This window comes from Anabrus simplex, chromosome 3, assembly GCF_040414725.1.
Source record: "Anabrus simplex isolate iqAnaSimp1 chromosome 3, ASM4041472v1, whole genome shotgun sequence".
NCBI lineage: Eukaryota > Metazoa > Arthropoda > Insecta > Orthoptera > Tettigoniidae > Anabrus > Anabrus simplex.
The window spans coordinates 467871410-467896070 of record NC_090267.1 but is presented as its reverse complement, the minus strand read 5'-3'; the positions used below and the strand labels follow the sequence as shown (position 1 = coordinate 467896070).

The following is a 24661-nucleotide window of genomic DNA, read 5'->3' as shown; positions in this document are numbered from 1 at the left end:
GATCACCATACCCCTCGTAAAGTCGTCTGTCTGCTGGAAATGCCTCCGTTGACGGCGGCCTGGCATTCTTAGCTATACGCGTGTCCTGTGGCACACGACAACACGTTCTACAATGACTGTCGGCTGAGAAATCACGGTACGAAGTGGGCCATTCGCCAACGCCGTGTCCCATTTATCGTTCTCTACGTGCGCAGCACAGCGGCGCATTCCACATCATGAGCATACCTCAGTGACGTCAGTCTACCCTGCAATTGGCATAAAGTTCTGACCACTCCTTCTTGGTGTTGTATTTGCTCTGTCAGTCAGTGTATATTCGCAATAGTGGAACCGGAGATATCGACGAAATTAAAAAGAACCATTTCGAGCGTCGTTTACGTTATCGACACAAACTCAGGGAGCAGCTGAGGGCTCGATTCCTTTCAAAATATTTAGGCTCACTGAAGTGGATACATCGCAAGAAGACTCGTCTGCCCTCAGTAGGAAAAATCGTGTTAATTGGTTCAGATGTTGTTTCAGATGATACCAAAAGAATCTACTGGCCACTTGCACCAGTAATAATTCAGGGACGTGATGGTAATATACGAGTTGTTCAGTTGAGAACTGAAAAGGGAACAATGACTCGCCCGCTACAAGGTGTGTTTCCTTTGGAGATCGAAGGCCAGTCTAACAAGGATAGTGAAGAGTGTTGGACCCTGTTGCGGCTTCTGTTTCGTATTCTAGTGATCATACTGAGTCACCCAATGTCGTTCAGATACCGCCAGGTTTCAGTACTGACCCTCGAGTTACTCGATCTGGATGACTGGTGAAAGTGTCGCATCGTTTAGACTTGTAGTGAAGGAAGATGCCTTGTCACTATGTTCAGTAATTTTCATTTCAGAAAATTAGGTGCGAGGATATGGCAGCAAAAGCATGTATCACAGAACTTTAGTTGTACTCCAGGGATCTCTTTGGGAGGAGCAATCATTTTTGTATCAAACCTGTATTTTAGAAGATCTGTTCATATAGATTAAATGAAAAGGATAAAGGGGATATCTGATAATTACTTAATCGCAGGATATATGACAAGAAATATTTACCTGTTTATTAGATTATTGAATTTCTTGAAGTCCCCTTTCTAGTTCAGTATTTTAATGTTGAAAACATCTCTTAGCAAAGTACGTGTCCCCATACTACGAAAAACGTAAAATTAAGCAATTTCCTCTATTGTGCCGAAAGTTTCCGGTAAGGTTTCAAATTGTGAGCCTTGGAGAAATCTGTCAAACTAAAAGAAAAATTTCGAATATCACTTCCTGTCTAAAATCGTTTGTTTCTTTACTCGTTTTCTTTTTTATCCAAATCCTAGCAAAATTAACCAATTTACATAATTCGTTCTGTAATGTGTTCCTTGATTCGATATCCTCAGGCGTTTAGGGATATTTTAGTCGCCTTGACAAAGAATTCTGCAATGTATTCGAAACGTCGGCAAACTGTACGTAATGTACAGAAAACAACAACACGGTTCAACCCGGGTAATAAACTAAATAATTCTACGCACCGTGGAAGCTTCACCTCTAAAATAAACATTCATTTTTGAACTGGTGAATGGAGCTATTTGTTCATCTTCCCAAATTGATATTGGTGGCTGATCAAAGGTAAGCTTGGTGTAATTTCTTTCCTGGGCTTTACTTATGATTTTGGCATTCTCTTTGACAACAGCATTTGCCATGACTCTAATCTGACTGAAATATGATGTTAAGGGTACTATCACTTAAAGGCAGATCTTCACGTGGGATAGCGTTCGACCACTTTGGGAACAGAGTGGGATGTTTTGAGGGTGGAAATAAATGTCGTATTTCATTCAAATGTTTATCGTATCCCGACTTAAAACCCGGGACATAGCAAGTTGTAGGCATATTCACATGCGGTAATAAATTGAGGCATATTCGGAAGTGTACGTACTGTTTCTCAAATGCTTAATATTTTTCACTTTTCAGTTCACGAGAAGTTAACACCAGATATTTTGCACGTATAAAGCTCGAGAATGTATAAAACTACCGAAAAATACCACAAACTGTTTACACACTTCCACATTAAGCCGAAAAGATGCGCGCGCAGTTGGACTTTTTATCGACAGCAGCGCTGCAGGTGGTGGAGAACATGTACACCGTGTCTGTTAAACTATTCATTTCTATTCGTCCTGGTTATATAGCGAATTTGACTGTAAAAAATCAACTCGTTTTCTTACGCCTTCCATGAACACGCCCCCTATGCACTGCACTGCCGTTAGATTTCATTCATTGTTCATCGAGTGTTCTGGAAGAGTAAGGTTCTCGTGTGTGTGAGTGTGTATTGGAGTTTGGAACCATACTAGTGTCCTATTTATTTCTGGCATTTGATTTGTGAAACAGAGCCCTTCTGTGCTGTTTTTAGAAGATGGATTCCGAAAGTGGAGGTGGTGCGACCAATAGACCGCCGAATCTCGTCATGGAACGCGAAGAAGTAGTAGATACCAGTTCTAACCTCAATCCCACTACCACGCCTCCTACTAATAATTTAAGTAATACTGATCAATCTATCAATATGGATCAAGAGAATAATCCTCCAGATGTAGAACCGGAAATCTATCCCCGCACGCATTTTTGTCCTTACTTGGTACATGTTGATTCCACGGAAAATAAAAAAGTTGCCGGCCTACATCCCATGGCATTAGGAAAGCTCTTTTACGATACTAAAATTCCTGGCATTAAAATGATTGTAAGGAAAGGGCGAAATAGAGCCAGGTTGTCTTTAAACATGCTAATCAAGTAAATGAGTTTCTAAATCACCTCATATTACGTACCAATCATCTCAAAGCCTATATTCCAACCTCAAATATATTGAGGGTTGGATAAGTAAGAGAAGTCTATAAATCCTTGACCATGCAAGAAATTCAAGAGCACATTGAGTCGATTTTTCTAGTGAATGAGTCCAACGATTAAATCGCCGAGTTGTCACTGAAAATGGCATTGAATATTTGCCAGCGGGTTCCGTGAAGGTGACCTTCCTTTCTCAAAAATTACCTCATATTTCCCTTTTCAGTGTCGTTTTGGACGTCCAACCCTTCATTTTCAATCCACTAATATGTCAAACTTGCCAACGTAATTGGCATTTGGCTTTGCATTGTAGAGCAAAAACCCCTCGATGTGAAAGATGTTCCTCTCCACACCTCACTAAAGAGTGTCAACAAGACCTACTACTCTGCCTTCATTGTCAGGGTAACCATAAAGTAGGTTTTCTGGAATGTTCTATGCATGAATATCAGGTCAATGTAAAGAAACTCATGTGTACAGATAACATTTCCTTCAAAGAGGCTAATGAGAAATTACATCCTTCACCGTATAACACCCAACTCCACACCCAACACTTCCCACTCCATTCTGCACCGGACCCACACTCATCATTTGAAACCCCTAGGAAAATAAAATTGACTTCGGTCATCGTTCGGGAACCTCGGCCAGTACCCTGGCCAGGTTATGATAGAGAGGGATATCTAAGCACCCTTCGTGATAATAAACAACATGCATCCAATGCTAGTAACCTAGTGTCCTCTGTTAACAAAGTAAATCCCACATCTCCTAGAGAGGCTTCTTCTTCCACTCAATCTGTTCCAAAGCCTACCAGAGTGCCATCACCCTCATTCTTGAAACAAAACACTGATATTCAAACGGAAATCACTAATACTGTATTACAACTATTACAACTTCTAGGGCCCAACAATCAGTGGTCCCATATGTTCTACAAGCTAAGGGGTAATGTAACTAGTTTCATCCAATTATATGATAAAAATCCTTCAGTGGAATAGTAGAAGTATCCCCCCAAAAACTGAATTACTCTTATTAATACCAGAATATTTACCAAATATCATAATCTTATAAGAGACATGGTTTCATCCTACATCACATTTTCATCTTCATGGCTATAATATTGAACGACTCGATGGCAATGGCTATGATGGTATAACCACTTTGATAGCATCTAATTTGTCATATCAGCTCGTCTCAGTCCAGCATCATATACCCAATTTGTATGTCTTCGCTGTCAATCTTTTAAATATGTGTTTGGTAAATATATACTGTCCACCTGACCTTTACCTCACTAGACTGCAGTGGAATACACTTCTTAATCAATTTGCAGATTATCCATCCTTAATCATTGCAGGAGATTTCAATACACACCATACTTCCTGGGGTTGTGCCTTTGACTCCTCTAAAGGTAACAATTTACTTAATACTGCCTATGACCACCAATTATTAATATTGAATGATGGTTCACCCACAAGGTGAAATGCTCCTCCAAGTGCAGTAGATTTATCCATGTGTAATATATCATTAGCTCATAACATATCCTGGAAAGCCATCAAGAATGCCCACCTGAGTGATTATTTCCTCATCCTACTCACAGTCGAAGTCAGTAAACCAAATCATATTAAAGTGTATCAATCATATAAATCCTATCATCGAACATTCAAAAACGTTAGTCCAGATACTTTTCATAATTATATTTTGTGCTGTATGCCACATTATGGGGATGCCCCACTAGCATATATTCAATTAATGACCCTCATCAAACAATACTTAGATCTGTATCATCCTGTAGTGGTGAGTATACCAAAATTTGTGCATACCACAACAAAAATACATTGGTGGGATAATCAATGTCATCAATTACTTAAGATGAGAAAGCAGCTTTTTCAAGCCTATCGTTGTGACTTACCACCGCAAAAGTATTTCGCTCTTAAGAAACATACTGCCTCCATGCGACGAATTTCTAATAATAACCGGCAAGAGGCTCGGAAATCCTACATTTCCAATTTAACAGTGGATACAAATTCCAAAGTAATATGGCAGGCCATAAGATCCTTATCTCATGTTCATCATAAAAATGGAACAGCAATCTGGATCAAGAAACCCTTCAGGAGCCCTATCATCAGTTAACGCCAGATACAATTCTTCATATTTCCCCGCAAACTCCTCAGAAATGTAGTTCTCAATTTAGCACAATACTGCAACACACTTCCTTACGGGAATGGGAATTGTGTATTGCTAAAAAATCGACAGCCCCTGGTCCCGATTATATCACTTACTCTATGATACATGCCTTGCCTCTACAAGCTAAACAAATTATTGTAAAGTATTTCAATCATATTCTGGTTACAACTCTGACCCCTCCAGAATGGAATTATTTCTTTTTACTTCCCATACAAAAATCAAATATACATCCCATGACTCCAAGCAAGTACAGGGGAATTGTTTTGGGTTCTTGTCTCAGAAAAGTGTTTTTGAAGATACTATTAAATCGTCTATTATGGTGCCTGGATTATTACAATCTATTATCTAAATATCAATATGCCTTCATACCAGGGCGAAGTACACAGGGTGCCTATAATATTTTTATTACGGAAATTCTGCTTGCAAAGTTTAGAAAAAATAATTTAATAGCAAGTGTTTTAAATGGACAAGGGGCGTATGATAATGTTATGATTGACCTTCTCTTACGAAAACTCCATTCTCAACACCTACCCAATTACTTCCTCACCGTAGTGCGCAATTTATTGATTGATCGCCGATTAATTGTCAAAGCACCCAGCCTTCCAATGCAAACTAGGTCTACGTCACAAGGCCTGCCTCAGGGAGATATACTGAGTGGCCTATTTTGCATTGTACTTGCAGGACTTGGAACGTTTGGTTATCAGCTAGAATCATCACACATGTAGCCACAATTTAACGGCCACACTACGAGAGGTCAATGCCTGATTTTTGGATAATGGTTTTCAGCTTTCCCCTACTAAATATTCCTCGCATGTCTTTAAATATCACAGACAGTATGATACCTCTCCTATCATGATGGATAACTTAGAAATTGCGATTGACCGGTCTAAAGCATTTGATAGGGTGGATCATGGGAGACTACTGGCAAAATGAGTGCAATTGGACTAGACAAAAGAGTGGCTGAATGGGTTGCTATATTTCCAGAAAATAGATCTCAGATAATTAGAGTAGGTGAAGCTTTATCTGACCCGGTAATAATTAAGAGGGGAATTCCTCAGGGCAGTATTATTGAACCTTTACGTTTACTTATATATATATAAATGATATGAGTAAAGAAGTGGAATCAGAGGTAAGGCTTTTTGCAGATGATGTTATTCTGTATAGAGTAATAAATAAGTTACAAGATTGCGAGCAACCCCAACGTGACATCGATAATGTTGTGAGATGGACAGCAGGCAACGGTATGTTGATAAACGGGGTTAGAAGTCAGGTTGTGAGTTTCACAAATAGCAAGTCCTCTCAGTTTTAATTACATCTCCCAATTGGTATGTTTACAACGTTAAACAATTAATTTATGACATTGAAAAGGCTGGGCACTATGTATCACTGGTTTGGATACCGGGACATAAAGATATTATTGTTAATGCCATCGTTGATCAATTGGCAAAAGGAGCGGTCTCCAATACAGCTAAATAATTGACATAGCCCAACCTTTCAGTGATTTACTAACCTCAATTAACCATGACAGGAATAAGCAGTGGAATAAACTTTGGCGCGATAATACCAAATATATGGGTCACTATTATTATGAACTTCAATCCTCTGTCGGCACGTAACCTTGGTATTACACTGGGCATTATTCCCGTCGCCATATAACAAATAGTATCCGTTTACGATTTAATCACGCACTTACACCACAATATAAACACAGGTTCCATTCCCAAACCTCTCCTATGTATTTATGTGGCGAGGTAGCGAGTGACGCAAATCATTTTTTACTTGCAAATGTCTTGATGTACCTCAAAAATATTTGTAATAGTTATTACAATTACGCATTCCGTTTCCAACGAGTATAACATGTTTGCTACATCAACCTTCTACGTCCATCGTTAATGTAATTAATCACTTTCTTGACCAAGCTCAGCTTATCGTTTAGTTAGGTACTACCAAATACAGTAGATATAATACGCAGCACGTGTATTTGTGTGTGAAGTTTTTGGTGTTATTTATGCGTTTTCAGTGAGTTGACATAATTAAATAGTAGGTAGCGTGTGTCATTCCTTGATATCTCCTCTCAACATGGGAGAAAGGTATGTGCTGTGTTTGGCTGCAGTAACTATGAAGCAGAGAAGAATGCGCCATCTTTCTTCCGTTTACCGGTACCTCGTGACAAGAAAATGTAAGTAATATTGTGTTTGCATATATATTCTACCTGTAACAAAGAGATTTTTATAGTACTTCATAATCGTCTGACCTGCTCGACCCATATTTTAACTGGCTTAAAATATAATACGCATATTTTATTGTATAGTGCAGCAGTTAACCTTCAATACCGATGTGTTGTTGTAGGTGTGATATGTGGGTTTTGAAATGTCACAGAAGTGATTTGGATAAGGTGTACAAGAAAAAAAGGACATTGCGCTTATATAAAAATTATAAGTTATGTTCAGATTATGTTCAGCCCAGCGACTTTAGAAATCCTCGACTATACAGTCAAGGGTATGTTATATTTTTACTCTAATTGTACGTAAATATTCCTCAAAGCATCACTATCGACAACATTTTCATACTTTTCTTTCTTTTATCCTTCTTCTCAGATTAAAGCCGGGATTTTATAGATTTCTGCCAGTAGGCTTCATGTTAAGAGGAAAATTGTCCAGCTTTTAAATATTAATTCATTGCATCATGTGTATAAGGAATGTGCCGATATTTTATTGACAAGTGTCTTACTGTGATGATACACTGTTTTTAAATGAGAAAAAAGACAAATGTAGCCGTAAAAGTTCAGGGAGGAATGCTAAAGCAAAAAAATAATGCATAAATGAAATGCATTTCACATCTTGTTTATACGTCTAATTTCAGTCTTTGAATAATAATCTTTTAAATAATTCTTCATTAATTTATCCAGAATTGCTTTAGAAACTTCGAAGTTAATATCTCAAAATACTTTCTTTCTAGACGTAATTTATTTATCCATTTTCGTATATGCATTTCCATTGATATTTGAATTTAGCGCTACTTTTCAGGTCAAGTCACTAGGAGCGCCACCGTCGAATTGTCTCCCATTTTAACAAGGCTAAATCCGTAAGTGTTGCGTATTGTCTCTACTGTATTTGGTGCTACCAATATACCGACAACAAATAGCTAAATACATAAGGTGTTTTTCGTCATAGCGGATTTATAAAGATCCCTTGTAGAGAGGCTCTTCACCGTTTTGTTTTATATTTCAAGAGAAGGTCCTCGAACTTCTCACACTGGTTTTTCATTATATTGGTAACCCTTTATTCCGCCTCCATGTTTTGATATTTTCCTTCAGCATCTATCTCCCATCATTCCTCTCTTTTGTAATATCCTTTATATGTCGATCTGGTCCAATTTGTTAAGTAGAAAGACGCCGAGACGGATCACTCTGGCGTGAAGATTTGTACCCTGTGTCCCTGTATTACCTTGTGTACCCCATTCAGATTTTGTATTATTCTCATCCCTAATTGTCGCAATGACAACACAATTATGGTCTACCACCGGTGTATATTGATTGTAAATAGTCCGTGTCTTACGAGTATTTATCCTTATAGGGAGCGTGCACGGTACTAGTAACAGAGCGCTCTGGCGGAGTTCCTAGAATTAATACGGTGAGAGTGCGTTCTGCTGAAGTGAAGACTTTCGTCATATTTACGGCAAAAAATATTGTTGCATCTTGTCGCCAAGATATGAAATAGTGCTATAGAAGTTGTAATACAATATGAGTTTGAGTACATGCACTTCCAAAATAGTCGCAAATCAACAGTGAATAAAGCGCAGAAACTAGTTGACAGTGGCCATGTGTTACAGTTTTACGTTCTTTATTATTGGTGGCAAGAAATTTGCTAGTACACAAGTTACGTAAATAATGTCGATGATATACGGAAACAGATCTTTAGGAATATTTTTCAAGATTTTTAAAATTTTCACCCTCTGTACGCATCTTTCAACATAAATTCGCACACTTGCTACACTCTGAGTTTGTAACACTTCATCTTCTGTAAATCTCCCATTGTAAAGAAAAGGCGCCATAACAAGTAAAGAATGCGGTAACTGTGTTTTAATACCTGGGAATTTGTCGGCTAATATAACGTCCCCTTCACTCAAAAGATTTAGGAAGCCTGAATTGTTAACAATAAAAGTACGGTATCACTAGTTCCGTTTGCGGCCACAGCTAATAAAAATTTAAATGTATGACATGACTTTTACGAAGAATGCATGTAAGATCTCTCCTCTATTCTTGTTGACGTTTTGATTTCATTTCTGTGCAATCTATTATAACTCGTGCGTCAGAATAAAATATTTTAAAAGCGCGAGGCAAAGTGTTTTGCCCGGATAGTTTGCTAGGCTAGAAAATAAAATTAGAAGTGCGTTTCTTGGCTACTCCGCGCAGCAGTAGTTCTATGTACATCAAGTATGACTGCCAAGGCAGCAAAGGTTATACCCAATTTTATTTTCATTAGAAAGGGTAAACAAACATCGTTATTACTTATATGGATACTTCAGAAACAAAGAAAGAAAGTAAAACATTGAATGTTTTAAATGAAATACTTGTTAAATCCTTCAACTATGCTTCACATTTTATGCTCTGGTATCCATGAAATCCTCTGCATATGTCCAAGGGGTTGTTGGGAGCACAGCTTTTATCCACCTACTCCGAAATAGTTGGAGGTACTGTGTTTGAGTTGCACTGTGTGCATATATCATTCCCACAGAAACACAAATGAATTCGAAAGTCGTTGCTTCAATCTCAAATGCTGCTTGCACCGACTTATGTAGTTTTCTCACTCATTTTTCAGAATAAATTCATGCGTTTCCTGATTAGAAGGTGTATGCATATTTGAGCATTATTCCGCCTGAGGGTATATAAGTTGCGGCTTTTCAAGTTTCCTTGTCTCTTGATCGTCGTCTTTCTGAGTGTGTGTGTTAAGGCATGAGGCGGGACGCCTCATTCTTCGGCAGGCAGTACATCAGCCAGGTAATGGCCACCTAAATTCTCCTATCTGTAACTACCTCCGCAGACTTACCCGAGGGAGAGATCCGAATTCTTAACTATGTAACAAAACTTTTCTCAAATGTAAATTTTCTTTTACTCGCTCTTTCAAACCGGGATACTTCACATTTTCTTCACCCTTTCGCCTTATATCTCTCGTGAAACACAGATGGTATACCTCAACTCCGCACATCAAAATAAGCGCCTTAATGAACTCCTCTACTGACCAAAATGTGAAATTGCTACTACATAAAGTTGAGACTTTAATCAGAAGATGTCACTACTGAAATATTAAGTAATTGTATTATTGTGAAGTTTCCCAAACTGATTGGATTTCTCTTGGTTTTTGCCGTACATCAAGAAATTTGGACATTTGTCCACTGATATCACTACCAAAAACTATAGTCATGCATTCTGGTGCCAGGTAAAGGAAATTGTTATTGAAAGAAATTTTGTGTTTATAGGTTTTCTCAACTTTCATTTGTTTCTTATGTAATTCTAGGTTTGCAACACTTCTGTCTCATTTCGCCAGTTTTGAATCTGGCCAATGAAAATTTTCTTTAATTAATTTACAGCCTATCACAGGCTTCTTGATCGGTTTTGAGTGTAACTTTTGGGTTCAAACAATAAAAATGAGAGGGTGTGTCCGGATTAGCCCAGAATCCTCTCGAACCTTCCCTGAGGGTATATAAGTTGCGCCTTTTCTCAAGTTTCCTTGTATCTTGATCGTCGTCTTTCTGAGTGTGTGTTAAGGCAGGACGCGGGACGCCTCATTCTTCGACAGGCAGTACATCAGGCAGGTAATGGTCACTTAAATTCTCCTTTCTGTAGCTACCTCCGCAGACTTATCCGAGGGGAAGATCCGAATCCTTAACTATGTAACAAAACTTTTCTAGAATGTAAATTTTCTTTCGGCTAATGTAAAACTTCATAAAGTCTTTAACTGTAAGTTGGGGATAGAGAGTGAGTTATCCTCTCGAGCTCCCCTTCATCTTGGTTTGAGGTGACTACGATTTCGTAACTGTTTTCTTACTGTAATGTATTAAATTTATTTCCATGCGAGTCACCTCAGTAGCTTGGGACTAGCCCCTGTTTCGCCGGGCCCCGAGCCCTGTTAGTGTTTTAATATTTCATTATCTAGGAGCGCAAGTGTACGCCTCCATTCAGTTTGTGTTCGGGCCATTTATTTAACCTGTTCTTTTTCCGCAAAGGCCCAGCAGGTTGGGTATTAGGTACCCCTGTGTAAAATGATTTCCATTTGTAAATCGTGCCTTGTGAGGTTAGAGAGTCTAAGACTTGAATGTAATGTTGCCTTGAGTATGCTATAAGAAATTGAGAACATGTAAGCTCTTTCATAAGTTTTGGTAATAGTTAGGGGTGTCTCTGGGAGGCTAGAGATTGTAATTTCTGGAGCAAGTGCTCTTGAATTGGGGGATTTCTGCCCTTGACTAAATTATTCCTCATTTTGAATTGTAAATTTTGTAAACTTGAGCTTGTAGCTCAGAACTTGTAAATCGAGAATTTGAAGCCCAAAATTGTTAAATTCCCAATTCTGGGATTTTCCATCCTTGTTTGGCGTTGTACCTGAGATACATTGTTATTTTCACCAAGTGAAAAATTGTTAAGTTTGTTATTTTTGAAGAAATACAACATTCAGTTCAAATTTGTAATTACTTTTGGTATTGTAGATAGACCCATTCACCCCAGCACCTTCTTTCACCTCTTTCTGCTCCACGGATATCTCCGTAACAATTATTTATTATTATTATTATTATTATTATTATTATTATTATTATTATTATTATTATTATTATTATTATTATTATTATTATTATTATTATTATTATGATTATTATTACTATTATTATTATTATTGTTGTTATTGTAAATATTCGTCGTAGTGAAGACACGTGCACATGGAAGGACATGAATGTAAACGTACGAACCTGCTACAATGCATACTTGAAATGAAATGCACTAGGTATTTCAAAGTGTACTTAAATGAAAGTGTTCTTGACTTGACATACCTGGTATGTTTGAATTGTATGATATGAAATGTGTTTCTTACGCCGCAAATGTAATAAGGTACTGTACTTACTTTCTTCTTCCCACAGCCGAAATCCACTTCCTGCGTCTGTCCGATTCCCATGGACGACCAGGAAATATGTGAAATGTAATTCCTTTTCCATGCGAGTTTCTTTGTGTGGTGTAGCAGTTCACTGCACAACAGTTTCTATTTGATTTTGGCATTTTGATACACTACTACTACCACAATTTCACACCCACAGTTACACAGCCTGGACTGACCGGTCAAGACAGGATCACCAAGACGTTGCCGATTTCTTCCACTAGAGGCGCTAAGAGCGGCCGTGAACGCTTCCTATAGTCTTGTCGATCGAGCAGAGTATCAGTGGACCCAGTCTACCATTCTTCTATTACAACTATACGCAGTGATTTAGTTGGAACAAAATATTTACAGGAACTCACCTTATTAATTCAGCAATTTCCAAATGGACTCGTTTTGGGTGTCAACATCAGCGGCCTCATGTTTCCGACAAGTTGTTTCATCAGCCGAACGTCTCCCCACATATGGTTGTGGGTTAAATATATGCACAGGAGGTCCAACGCTCCTTATGAAAATAAGTCCGCTTGATCAGTCCGCTTGATCTTGCAACCAGGAGCCTATTTCTCTTTTCGGTGTGGATCTCATTCACGGTACTGAAAGCTATTTCAGCTTCTGCTGAAGAGATGGAAATAGACTGTGGTACAGTCTTGATTAAAGGCATCAGCTCCACTGGAATTTCCTTTCTAAATGCATTAATGTACCTCCTCTTGTATGACATGTGGAAAAAGTCACAATGGTTGCCAACACTCTCATCACCATAGCAGATATCCAAAGTAGAAGTGGAGGGCCAGTTATTTTTGTATAGTACCTTTGAATCACTGCTAACTTTTGTCATTCTCTCATGTCTCTGCTGACTAGAGCTGGAACGATGATGAGATGATGTGGACACATTTTCCATAAGCCTGTTATTTAAACTGTCCACAAGACTTCTAAAAACTGCTTTCTGTTAATTTTTACAACTTTTTTAGAATCATGTAATCCTATGTTTCTAAACTTTTTTGTTTTCTGCTGCACCCATGACGTTTCAGCGCTATGTACAGATTATAAGATTTTCTTACTGAATTTAAAAATGTTACGTCATTCTAAAGCGGGTAAATATTTTCCGGAACGGCGTTCCGGTCCGTTCCGGTTCAACTAAACCACTGACTATACGGGAAGGTAATCTAATCTAATCTGTGTGCATGGTCTAAAGAAAGAAGAATACGAAGAAGAGGAAGATGAAGAAGTGCTAACATTTCTAGTGATCTCATAATGTGATACTACCCTCCTGAACACCCAACTTACAGTTATAGATCATGTGCCACAGTTTATCCCTTTATCCTCATATACCACAGTTTACCCCCTTTATCCAGGCTAACTTAGGGTCGTATTCATGAACGAGACTTTGACTTCGACTTACGTAAGTTTACTTAGTTGAGTTTCGTGGAAGTCTGTTTCATAGACGCAACTTTTACAAAGTAGACTCTGGCGTAAGTAGACTTTAGTAAGGTACGATGTGAAGAATTAGATATGAAGTTGGCAATGAAAACAATGGAAGAGCACTGTAGCATCTCCCATCACTCAATGTTTTTTCTTAATAAAGAGGCAGAAGAAGAAGAAATTCAGCTGTTTCCTGCGTTATAGATCGCGTTATAGACTCTAAACTCAATCCAATCCAGTTAATACAGTTAATTTTTATTTCTCGACGATGGATGGAAAGAAAAAAAATTGCCAGCCTTCAACAACTATGAAAGGGAGGTGTTACTAGAACTAGTGAAAGAGAAGAAAGGTAGCCTATAGTTGAAGTCGAAATCAATAAACTTCATCTCGTGGTTGACTATGCCCTGACATTTGAAACTAAAAATCCCTTTCCTATTACGGAATACCTCAGCATGGTTGCCACCTGGACTTATTATTGGTATATGGGTGCAATCTATAGCTCCAACCACTCCAGGGAAACGGGATCTTTCATACACACGTCGCGCATTATTTCGACATTCAGCTTCATTTGGGAACGAAACAAACTGTGGTCTCTTTCGGGCAGTCAGGATCGATATTCTTCTGATTATTCTACATACTGAGGGCTGGCTTACTCCTCGTAAAGCAGCGGAATCAATTTGGAATTTACCTGAAAACCATGGAAGTGTGTGAAAGGCTATTGTATTTACCATAAGAATGCATTAATCTGTACTGATCATCCCTTAACCTAACTAGATAACACGATGAGTAGAAAGTGCAAAAACTGTGCGCTATAGTAACAATAATTTTACTCTTACTTGTAGCATAATATCTTAACGACTGGGCGATTTGTCCGTGCAGTTAGGGGCGCGCGGCTGTGAGCTTGCATCCGGGACATAGTAGGTTCGAATCCCACTGTCGGCAGCCCTGAAGATTGTTTCCCGTGGTTTCCCATTTTCAAACCAGGCAAATGCTGGAGGGCTGCACCTTTATTAAGGCGACGGCAGCTTCCTACCCATTCCTTGGTCTTTCCTATCCCATCGTCGCCATAAGACATCTGTATCGATGTGACGTAAAGCAAATAGCAAAAAAAAAAAAAAAAAAAAATCTTAACGAAATTAGCAACTGTATCATTGGAGGTATGAGTGATCCTCGATTATTATGTTTCTGTAATTCGACTTCAAACATCGTTAGTACATCTAATACTGTACGTTTATCGAATCTATATCGTTTTCTGAACTCATTTTCTGTATAAAATTGAACTGGGTTTCGTGCATCTCTTATAATACGCCGAGGATTAGGCACAACGTACTGAATAATTTCGTGGATCTCTTCAATTTCGTCTACAAAATTAACTGCATCGGCAATATATCTGCCATTTTATTATTTTTCTGATCTCAGAGTCTACTTAAGTACGGAACATCGGCGACTTGGAAGTAAAGTCGCCATCTAAGTTTACTTACCTCCAAGTAGCGATCATGAAATGGAAATGGCGACTTACCGCCTTCTAAGTCTAAGTCTAAGTCAAAGTCTCGTTCATGAATACGACCCTTACTGGGCAAAATAAAATTAAAGCCCCATCAACTTCATCAAGGAGAAGTTCATTCTTGGAGACCAAAGGCAACTCCTTGTGTTCTTTACTCCGTGTGGAGTACATTCCAAGATCCGGAGACCGACGAACAAGCCCGATCCTTTTTTACTATAGATCATTTTATACTCTTTGCTGCCGATGGAATGCAGTGCGACTTTTGATGGAACTATAATATAGTGTATAAAGTCCGATTTGTCTGCTGAAGAGGAAATTTATTGGTAGTTAATAAAAGCCTATTTACTCAATTTATTAGGACTGTTCGAAGTTTTATGAAAAATGGCATTATGTATTCGGTAAGGAATATCAATTATTTATATTTGGACCTTACTCATAGTCTCTATAGCGGTTAGGATTTTATTTTTGTATTTCCAGTTGAATGCCAGCTGGTGAATAAAGATGTTTTGTTTGATAATCTTGTTTAAATAACGATTTGAGTAATTGCACTTCGTATCCTTACTTGTTGCAGATTACTGAGCCAGGCACAGTTAAATGGTCGTATCTTCAGTAGCTTGTACCCGACCACGTATGTATTTCCAACTAATTTGTAATGGTAAAAAAATAATGTTCAGTGCTCCAGTAAAATAACGCACAGCAAATTATAACTGAATTTCATTTTACCAGTTTGAGCATGTTCACTCATTTTATCTTACTCAGTGAACTTTGGTAAGGATGCAGTGATGGTAACCCTCGAGAACTTCTGAAATAGACTTTAACACATTAATACATCAGCATAGGTTTGATTTGTGTCAGCAGAATGAGTTTTGACTGTTTATTGCCACGCCAATAAGATATTGAGAAGGAAAAAAAAAATCTGTAGACTATATTATTCTATACATGCACTCTAAGAATGAAATATGCTTGCAAAGAAGGGTTTTTGATGGGGAGAAATGGTTTAACAGAGGTTCATCATCTTTTTCCAACTCCTGTTTCCTTGGTGTGGTGGTTAAAAGAGGTTAAAAAGAGTAAATTATGTAACAGCTTAGGCTTTCACTGCTTTCTCAAGGGGTGTTTTGTTTATAAAGGTCAGTAGTGGGCTGTGAATTCCAAATGCAGTTTTCAATAAAACATTTGGAGAGTTTCAGACCTTGCTGGATCACTACCTACAAATCGAGAAAACTCTTATCAAAGTAAGTTGTGTGTTCAAGGATTTCTGCTGGTGTGATATAGAAAGATCACTACCGCATCTATATTGGAACTTTGAGTTTGCTTTACTCAAATTTGTGATTTTCTTCTTGTATACATACACATCCGAGCTTGGTACGGCAGGTAAATCTGTCCCATTGACACCAATGAAATCCATACAGTTAACTTATATTATGACATATATATTAGGCCTATGAGGTGAAAGTTCCCTTTGGGGATCATTGTGGATCAAGGCCAGAATTCGCTGGCACAGCTATGACGACATACTTACAGGACCTCCTGGGCAGGAGGGGTTTCGGGTGGGGAGAACTTAAAAGATACTGAAGAACTTTCACCTTGTATTTCCTCTCCCCTCACTTTCTTTCAGCCCCCGCCTGTACTTCACCGGCATCCATTTAACCTATTTTATACGTAGTTATTCCACTTATATATTCGCATACTAATCTAATTTTACTTACCTGTTATAAATTCCTGGCGACAGGCCGTGTTGAACCAGCGATCTTCAACTCCGTAGTCCATCAGCTTATCCACTCAGCTAACATGTTACTTGATAATTCGAGGTGTAAACGATGTATATAAAGATACATATAGTACATTACCAGTAATAGAGATGGCATTGCAATGTAATTGATATTTACCCCAAAAGATGACTCTTTCGTCTCTCTGTCTGAACTGTTGCTAACTTAACTTTTATGAGGAACAAAAATACACTGACTGACAGTGACAATGCAACACCAAGGAGGAGTGGTTCGAAAGGGATGAAAGTTGGGGAAAAAACAGAGACGGCACGGACGAATAATTGATGTTTATTTCAAACCGATATGCAGGTTACACAATGCGCACGGCATCGACTCAGTAGGATGTAGGACCACCGCGAGCGGTGATGCACGCAGAAACACGTCGAGGTACAGAGTCAATAAGAGTGCGGATGGTGTACTGAGGGATGGTTCTCCATTCTCTGTCAACCATTTGCCACAGTTGGTCGTCCGTACGAGGCTGGGGCAGAGTTTGCAAACGGCGTCCAATGAGATCCCACACGTGTTCGATTGGTGAGAGATCCGGAGAGTACGCTGGCCACGGAAGCATCTGTACACCTCGTAGAGCCTGTTGGGAGATGCGAGCAGTGTGTGGGCGGGCATTATCCTGCTGAAACAGAGCATTGGGCAGCCCCTGAAGGTACAGGAGTGCCACCGGCCGCAGCACATGCTGCACGTAGCGGTGGGCATTTAACGTGCCTTGAATACGCACTAGAGGTGACGTGGAATCATACGCAATAGCGCCCCAAACCATGATGCCGCGTTGTCTAGCGATAGGGCGCTCCACAGTTACTGCCGGATTTGATCTTTCTCCACGCCGACGCCACACTCGTCTGCGGTGACTATCACTGACAGAACAGAAGCGTGACTCATTGGAGAACACGACGTTCCGCCATTCCCTCATCCAAGTCGCTCTAGCCCGGCACCATGCCTGGCGTGCACGTCTATGCTGTGGAGTCAATGGTAGTCTTCTGAGCGGACGCCGGGAGTGCAGGCCTCCTTCAACCAATCGACGGGAAATTGTTCTGGTCGATATTGGAACAGCCAGGGTGTCTTGCACGTGCTGAAGAATGGCGGTTGACGTGGCGTGCGGGGCTGCCACCGCTTGGCGGCGGATGCGCCGATCCTCGCGTGCTGACGTCACTCGGGCTGCGCCTGGACCCTTCGCACGTGCCACATGTCCCTGCGCCAACCATCTTCGCCACAGGCGCTGTACCGTGGACACATCCCTATGGGTATCGGCTGCGATTTGACGAAGCGACCAACCTGCCCTTCTCAGCCCGATCACCATACCCCTCGTAAAGTCGTCTGTCTGCTGGAAATGCCTCCGTTGACGGCGGCCTGGCATTCTTAGCTATACACGTGTCCTGTGGCACACGACAACACGTTCTACAATGACTGTCGGCTGAGAAATCACGGTACGAAGTGGGCCATTCGCCAACGCCGTGTCCCATTTATCGTTCGCTACGTGCGCAGCACAGCGGCGCATTTCACATCATGAGCATACCTCAGTGACGTCGGTCTACCCTGCAATTGGCATAAAGTTCTGACCACTCCTTCTTGGTGTTGCATTTGCTCTGTCAGTCGGTGTACATCAAACTCAAATCACGAGTTTCATTACCAGCAGTGTGATTATTGTTTGAAGAGGGAGTACAACTAGACGAAAACAAATCAGTCGTGTGTCCAGCTATGTGTTATAGTATTGATTGCTATCTTAAGAGGAAGTAGGCCTACAACTAGACGAAAAGAATCGAGTTGTGTGTCCAGCTCTGTCATAGTCGTAATTATAGTTTTAAGAGGAAGTATAACTAGAGAGAATCTGTCGAGTCGTGTGTCCAGCTCTGTGATAGTCGTGATGATTGTTTTAAGACGAAGTACAACTAGCCAAAACAATTAAAACTCCCATTCAGTGCTGCATCCATACTAGTAATTATTATTTCAAGAGGGAGTACATCTACGCAAACGTAAGAAGTCCATCTACTGTCTACTCATGTGCCAACTTTTGGTGAGTACCCATAAATTCATATCCTGTCTCAGTGATTGCAATATACTCGTATGTATAGTGTTGCTTTCCCATTCGTGATGTCATCACCAAGAGTGGGGTACGATGCGCATTGGTATCACCCAAATATCACTGTAAAATTTGTCACAAATGGAACATAATAATTACTTTTACACATATCAAGTGAAAAATCCCTGGCAAATTAAGAAATACCGTCGTTATTTGAGAAATATGAAAACATACTTAAGGCTAGTAGACAGGACTGGTTTATGACGTACTGCGCTGCTGGTGCCGTCTTTTGTTACTTTCTTCAGGTCCAGGGCTAGCTCCGTGGAATGGGAGTGCTATGTCTGTAGATTCTCATTATCTTTGCCCATATGACTAGAGCGGCCATGGTTCAAACAGCAAAATGGAGGTTAACAGAAAAATAGCATGATCCCTGGACCAATAAATATTTTTATTTCTGTTCGAACGAAAGTAGCTCGATCCCTGGACCAATAAATCACTAGTCCACTGAATTTTTCTTATGTACATTGGCCATACCATTTTGTCGCCTATTAAATATTGCATATCGCGATACAGTTCATGAAATGATGATGTTTGACAAGTGAAGCAATGAAACGAAAGCAAAGAAAAAGCAAAGAACTTCAGTGAACACAGATATCACACACAAAATCGTTGAAAGTGTAAGACAAAAGACATACGTGTGTCGCTGTGAGCGCAACACCAAATGTACTTGTAAAGTGGTAAAGTACGCATACATAATATTCTCCAAAAATCAAATATTTCTTAATTTGCCAGGGATTTTTCACTTGATATGTGTAAAAGCAATTATTATGTTCCATTTGTGACAACTTTTATAGTGATATTTGGGTGATACCAATGCACACTATACCCCAAAAGTGTACTTCCAACAACAGTCACACCTAACTTAACGTGTCACTACCAGTGGTTTTCAGTGGATCACAACCTAACCTGTCACTATCAGTGGTTGTCGGTGGATCACAACCTAACCTGACACTATCAGTGGTTTTCGGTGGATCACCCCGCTAAATTAGTAATGCTGTCGCACCTAACCGAACCTGTCACTAGCAGTGGTTTTCGGTGGATCACAACCTAACCTGTCACTATCAGTGGTTTTCGGTGGATCACCCCGCTAAATTAGTAATGCTGTCGCACCTAACCAAACCTAACCTAACGTGTCAGTACCAGTGGTTTTCGGTGGATTACAACCTAACCTGTCACTATCAGTGGTTTTCGGTGGATCGCAACCTAACCTGTCACTATCAGTGGTTTTCGGTGGATCACAACCTAACCTGTCACTATCAGTGGTTTTCGGTGGATCACAACCTAACCTGTCACTATCAGTGGTTTTCGGTGGATCACCCCGCTAAATTAGTAATGCTGTCGGCAGCCCTGAAGATGGTTTTCCGTGGTTTCCCATTTTCACACCAGGCAAATGCTGGGCCTGTAGGCCTACTTTAATTAAGGCCACGGCCACTTCCTTCCCATTCCTAGGCCTTTCCTGTCCCACCTATCTGTGTCAGTGCGACGTAAAGCAATTAGCAAATAAGTGGTTTTCGGTGAATCACAATTGCTTTCGTAAGGGATGCTAGAGGCTGTTGGCCGCTTCGCGGCCCTAACCTGGGGGCGTATGCCCTCAGGCCCCCTTTTGCTTGTCTCCAGACTAATGGTTTTGCCACTAGCCGGACTTAACCAAACCAGATCAGTGCTTTTCCGACTTGCCGGACGTACTTAATATTCGTAAAGTTTTTGCGAAATCAAGTCAGCCCCATCATATCGCGCCGTTAATATCTATTTCACTTTACAACTAGTCAAGTTTTAACCCAATCTAGTGCCAATCTAGTGGCTGTGAATTGTGTTACGCAGTCTCAAACAGCTAAATATACCAGACCATTAATTGATACATTTAGCGGCTGCTACAAGTTCCTTCGAATTATCCGCCATGTTTGCAAACATCAACTCGCTAAACACGTCATACATGACATCATATAGACACACGAGCAGCAGCCGCAGAGCCCGTGCTTGCCCGTGCCGGCGGATCTTGGACTTATACCATCATTGTAAGTACGTAGGTGTTAATATAAGGAAGGATCTTCATTGGGGTAATCACATTAATAGATTGTAAATAAAGGGTACAGATCTCTGCACCTGGTTATGAGGGTATTTAAAGGTTGTAGTAGACGTAAAGGAGAGGGCATATAAGTCTCCAGCAAGACCCCAACTAGAGTATGGTTCCAGCGTATCGGACCCTCACCAGCATTACTTGATTCGAGAACTGTAAAAAATCCCAAGAAAAGCAGCTCGATTTGTTCTGGGTGATTACCAAAAAAGAGTACCATTACAAAAATGTTGCAAAGTATGGGCTGGGAAGACTTGGGGAGAAAGAAGAAGAGCTGCTCGACTAAGTGGTATGTGATAAAGATGTTGATTCCCATAGGGAACCTGAAATATTTGTTCCAAATGAGTTCCCTATGGGAATCAACCAGTCGTCTTTGAGACAGCAAGGAGTGCGGATGTGCTGAGTAGTACCAATATAATGGTCCGTTATTGGACATTATAAATTTTCCAGCCTGCGTTTCGCCCTCGTGTGCTAAGTTAGGCTCGTCAGTTGGGACTTAGCACACTACCCAAGATGCAAGGCTAGTTAGCTAGTTAGGACAAATATTTTAGGTTCCCTATGGGAATCAACATCTACATCATGTGCTGAGTAGTGCGCGGAGCAATGGGTAATACATTGACACAGTACAGGATAGCGATTGGTAGATGGAACGGCATAAACGGAAGTAAAATGGAGACAAGAATGGAGCTGAAAAGTGAAAAAAGAAGGATGGTGGCTACTCTACTGGTGGCGGCGGTGGTGATGGTGCTGTTGATAATAGGAGGAGTGGAAGTTAATCCTGGCCCAGGTCCAGTGGGTTCCATTGGATGGGAGGAATTTGAAACGATAAGAGAGACTTATCAGACGGAGCAAATAAAAGAAATGTTTCGAGAGCTATCCAATGACTTTATGGACCTAAAGTTGAGTATTAAGGAAGACGTAAAGAGGATATTAGAAGAGGAAGGATGTAACAAAGATGAGTTGGACGTATTGAAACAGAAAGTAAGAAGTTTGGAGCGGGACCTGAGAAAAACTAAGAGACCAGTAGAGAGGGGCGTGCAAGATAGGGTGAGAAAGAATATTTTTATATATGGTGTCCAAGAAGAAGAAAAAGAAACAAAAGTGGAACTAGTATACAAAGTGGTTGAAGTGGTACAGAATAGGATGAAGATCAATTTTAGTGAAGTCAATATAGACGATGTGCATCGCGTGGGGAAAATTAAGGGAGAAAGGCCTATCAGAGTGAAATTATTATCCACGCTGATGGCTGACATTGTGATAAGAAATTCGAGCAATTTGAAAGGAGAGAAAGTGTGGATAAGAAGGGAGATAAACAGGGAAGCCATCGAGAAGAACAGGATCCTGAACAGACACTTAAGACGCAAAAAAACAAGGCCTTAAAGCATATATCAGAGGACAACAATTGGTGGTTGGAGACGGAAGATGGAATCGTATATGAGGGGTAAGCCAGCTAAAAAAACTTGATGAACACCAACAGCAGCAGAAGGAGTCCTTGACGGCAGAGGAAGTAGCAAGGAAGGGCACAAGTGGCAGTGGCGTAGTGGAGAGTGATATTACGGAAGTGAGCGAAGTCCACATCATATCAGGTGCAGAAAGTAGAGAACTGCTGAACAGCAGAGCCAGCAAACAGATGGTCGGGACTGCAGAGATCTTGAAGAGTCAGCACAGTGTAGAGATGGAGGAAGCAAGTAATGTGTCACAAGTGGTGCAGAGTGAAGTGAAAAGTGCAATTGAAGACAATAGGAAGCAGGGTAAGGATTCATCCTCTCCGAATAAAAGGAATACAGAAAATAAAATGGAGAGAAGACAGGTACTAAATAAGGAAAGATCATTAAGTTTGAAGGATTTATGGGGAAAGAAAAAAGGCGTAGGCACGGAGAAAGGGAAGGAGGAAGAGGAGAGAGATGGGGAAGACTTGCAAGAAAGAGTGACAAGGAGTAGGGGTGGAAGTGGAGAAGTACAGAAGCAGAGAGGGGGAGGGAAAAAATAACTAGATATGACGATAGGGTTGTGGAATATTGAGGCGTGATGGGGAAGCTAGGAAATAAAGAAATTGAGAAATTAGTCAAAGAGTTTGAGATCATTGCCCTAGTAGAGACTTGGTTAGGGAAAGGGATAGAAATTGAATGGGATGGGTATAGAGTAGTCAACGTCACAAAGAAAAAAGTAGGGAGGATGGGAAGGAACCCTGGAGGGATAACAGTCTTAATAAAAAATGAGATAGTAGGGAGAGTAGAGAGAATACAGGATGAGGTAGAAGGGGTGGTGTGGTATAGAGTTAAAATGGGAAGTGAAGAGAAGGAGGCAATTTGTTTAGCTCTTTTGTACAATCATCCTAAGGATTCAGTTTATGCGAATAACATTTTTTTTAAAGAACTGATTGAAGAAATAAATAAAATTAAAGGTACATATGTGGAAGATGAAATGATATTAATAGGAGATTGGAATGTAAGAGTGAGCAAGAGGGTACCGAATTATGGGAGGGAGGATACCAAAGTGAGAGGGTACAGAAGAAGCAGTAAAGACAAAGATATAAAATAGTAATGGTGTAAAGTTGCTAGAGCTATGTGCTATAGAAAAATTATATATTTTAAATGGATGGATGAAGGGAGACAGTACGGAGAATTGACATTCATCACATCGAAGGGAGGGAGTGTGGTAGATATAGGAGTAAGCTCGGAAACAGCTTTAAGGAAAATAATTTTTGAGGTGGTAGAATGTGGGTCAACAGATCACATGCCCATTAGGATAAAATTAAGAGAAGAAAATGGTGAAGTAAAGAGAGGGTTAGGGAAAAGGGTGAAGCATAAAGAGGGATGGAAGTATATTTGGAATGAAACTATGATTGAGAAATTGAGATTGGAGCTAAGTGAGAGGGGAGATAGTATAAGGGTAGAAGCTGAAAGGGTGCTGAAAGAAGAGGACATAGATAAAGCTTTAAAAATAATAGAATGCCCTGTATGGGAGGTGGGAAAGAAAGTGAAGATAAGAGGGAGACAAAAACAGAACCAAGGGGTGGTTTGATGAAGATTGTAAGAGGGAACGTGAGGTAGTTATGTCAGCACTAGCAGAGTTTAAGAAAGGAGGGAAACAAGAAAAAAAGAGAGGAATATTGTAAATTAAGAAGAGAATACAAGAAGTTACTGAACGAGAAAAAGACATGCTGGAAAGAGACGGAAGCTGAAAGAGTGAACAGATATTGCAAAGAGAAAAGATTTGAGAGGATATGGGAAACCATAAACAAACTAAAGAGAACTAGGCCTACGGGGAAGGGAACAAGCATAGAGGAAAATGAGTGGGTAGGATATTTTACAGGTCTTTTGAGTGAGAGAGGAGACTGGCATGGGGAAATAAGTATGACATTTATCCTAAGAGATTTACAAGTAGGAGTACAGTTACTAGATGGGGAAATAACAATACAAGAAGTAATTAGTGTGTTAAGTAAAATAAAAACGAACGCAGCGGGTGGGGTGAATGGTATTACTAACAGAGTATGGAAGGAAGTATGGACAAAAGAATCGATGTTGAAGGTGATGGTTAAATTTTTTAACAAGATATGGGAATCGGTGAAATTCCCTAGTGAATGGAGAAAAGGAGTATTATGTCCTATATACAGGAGTAAAGGGAGTCAAAGTGATCCTAATAACTACAGAGGAATAACACT

At 40.0% G+C, this 24661-nt stretch overlaps 1 protein-coding gene across 1 annotated transcript in view; it reads left to right on the top strand.

Annotated features, from left to right (window-relative positions):
- The first annotated feature begins 15312 nt into the window (after window positions 1-15312).
- LOC136866533 (succinate dehydrogenase cytochrome b560 subunit, mitochondrial) overlaps window positions 15313-24661 on the top strand; it is a 53856-nt gene continuing 44507 nt past the window's right edge. Inside the window, exons 1-2 of the mRNA XM_067143592.2 lie at window positions 15313-15466; window positions 15640-15696. Of these exons, the coding sequence (XP_066999693.1) occupies window positions 15450-15466; window positions 15640-15696 (74 nt within the window). The 5' untranslated portion in view covers window positions 15313-15449. The remainder of the gene's footprint in view (window positions 15467-15639; window positions 15697-24661) is intronic.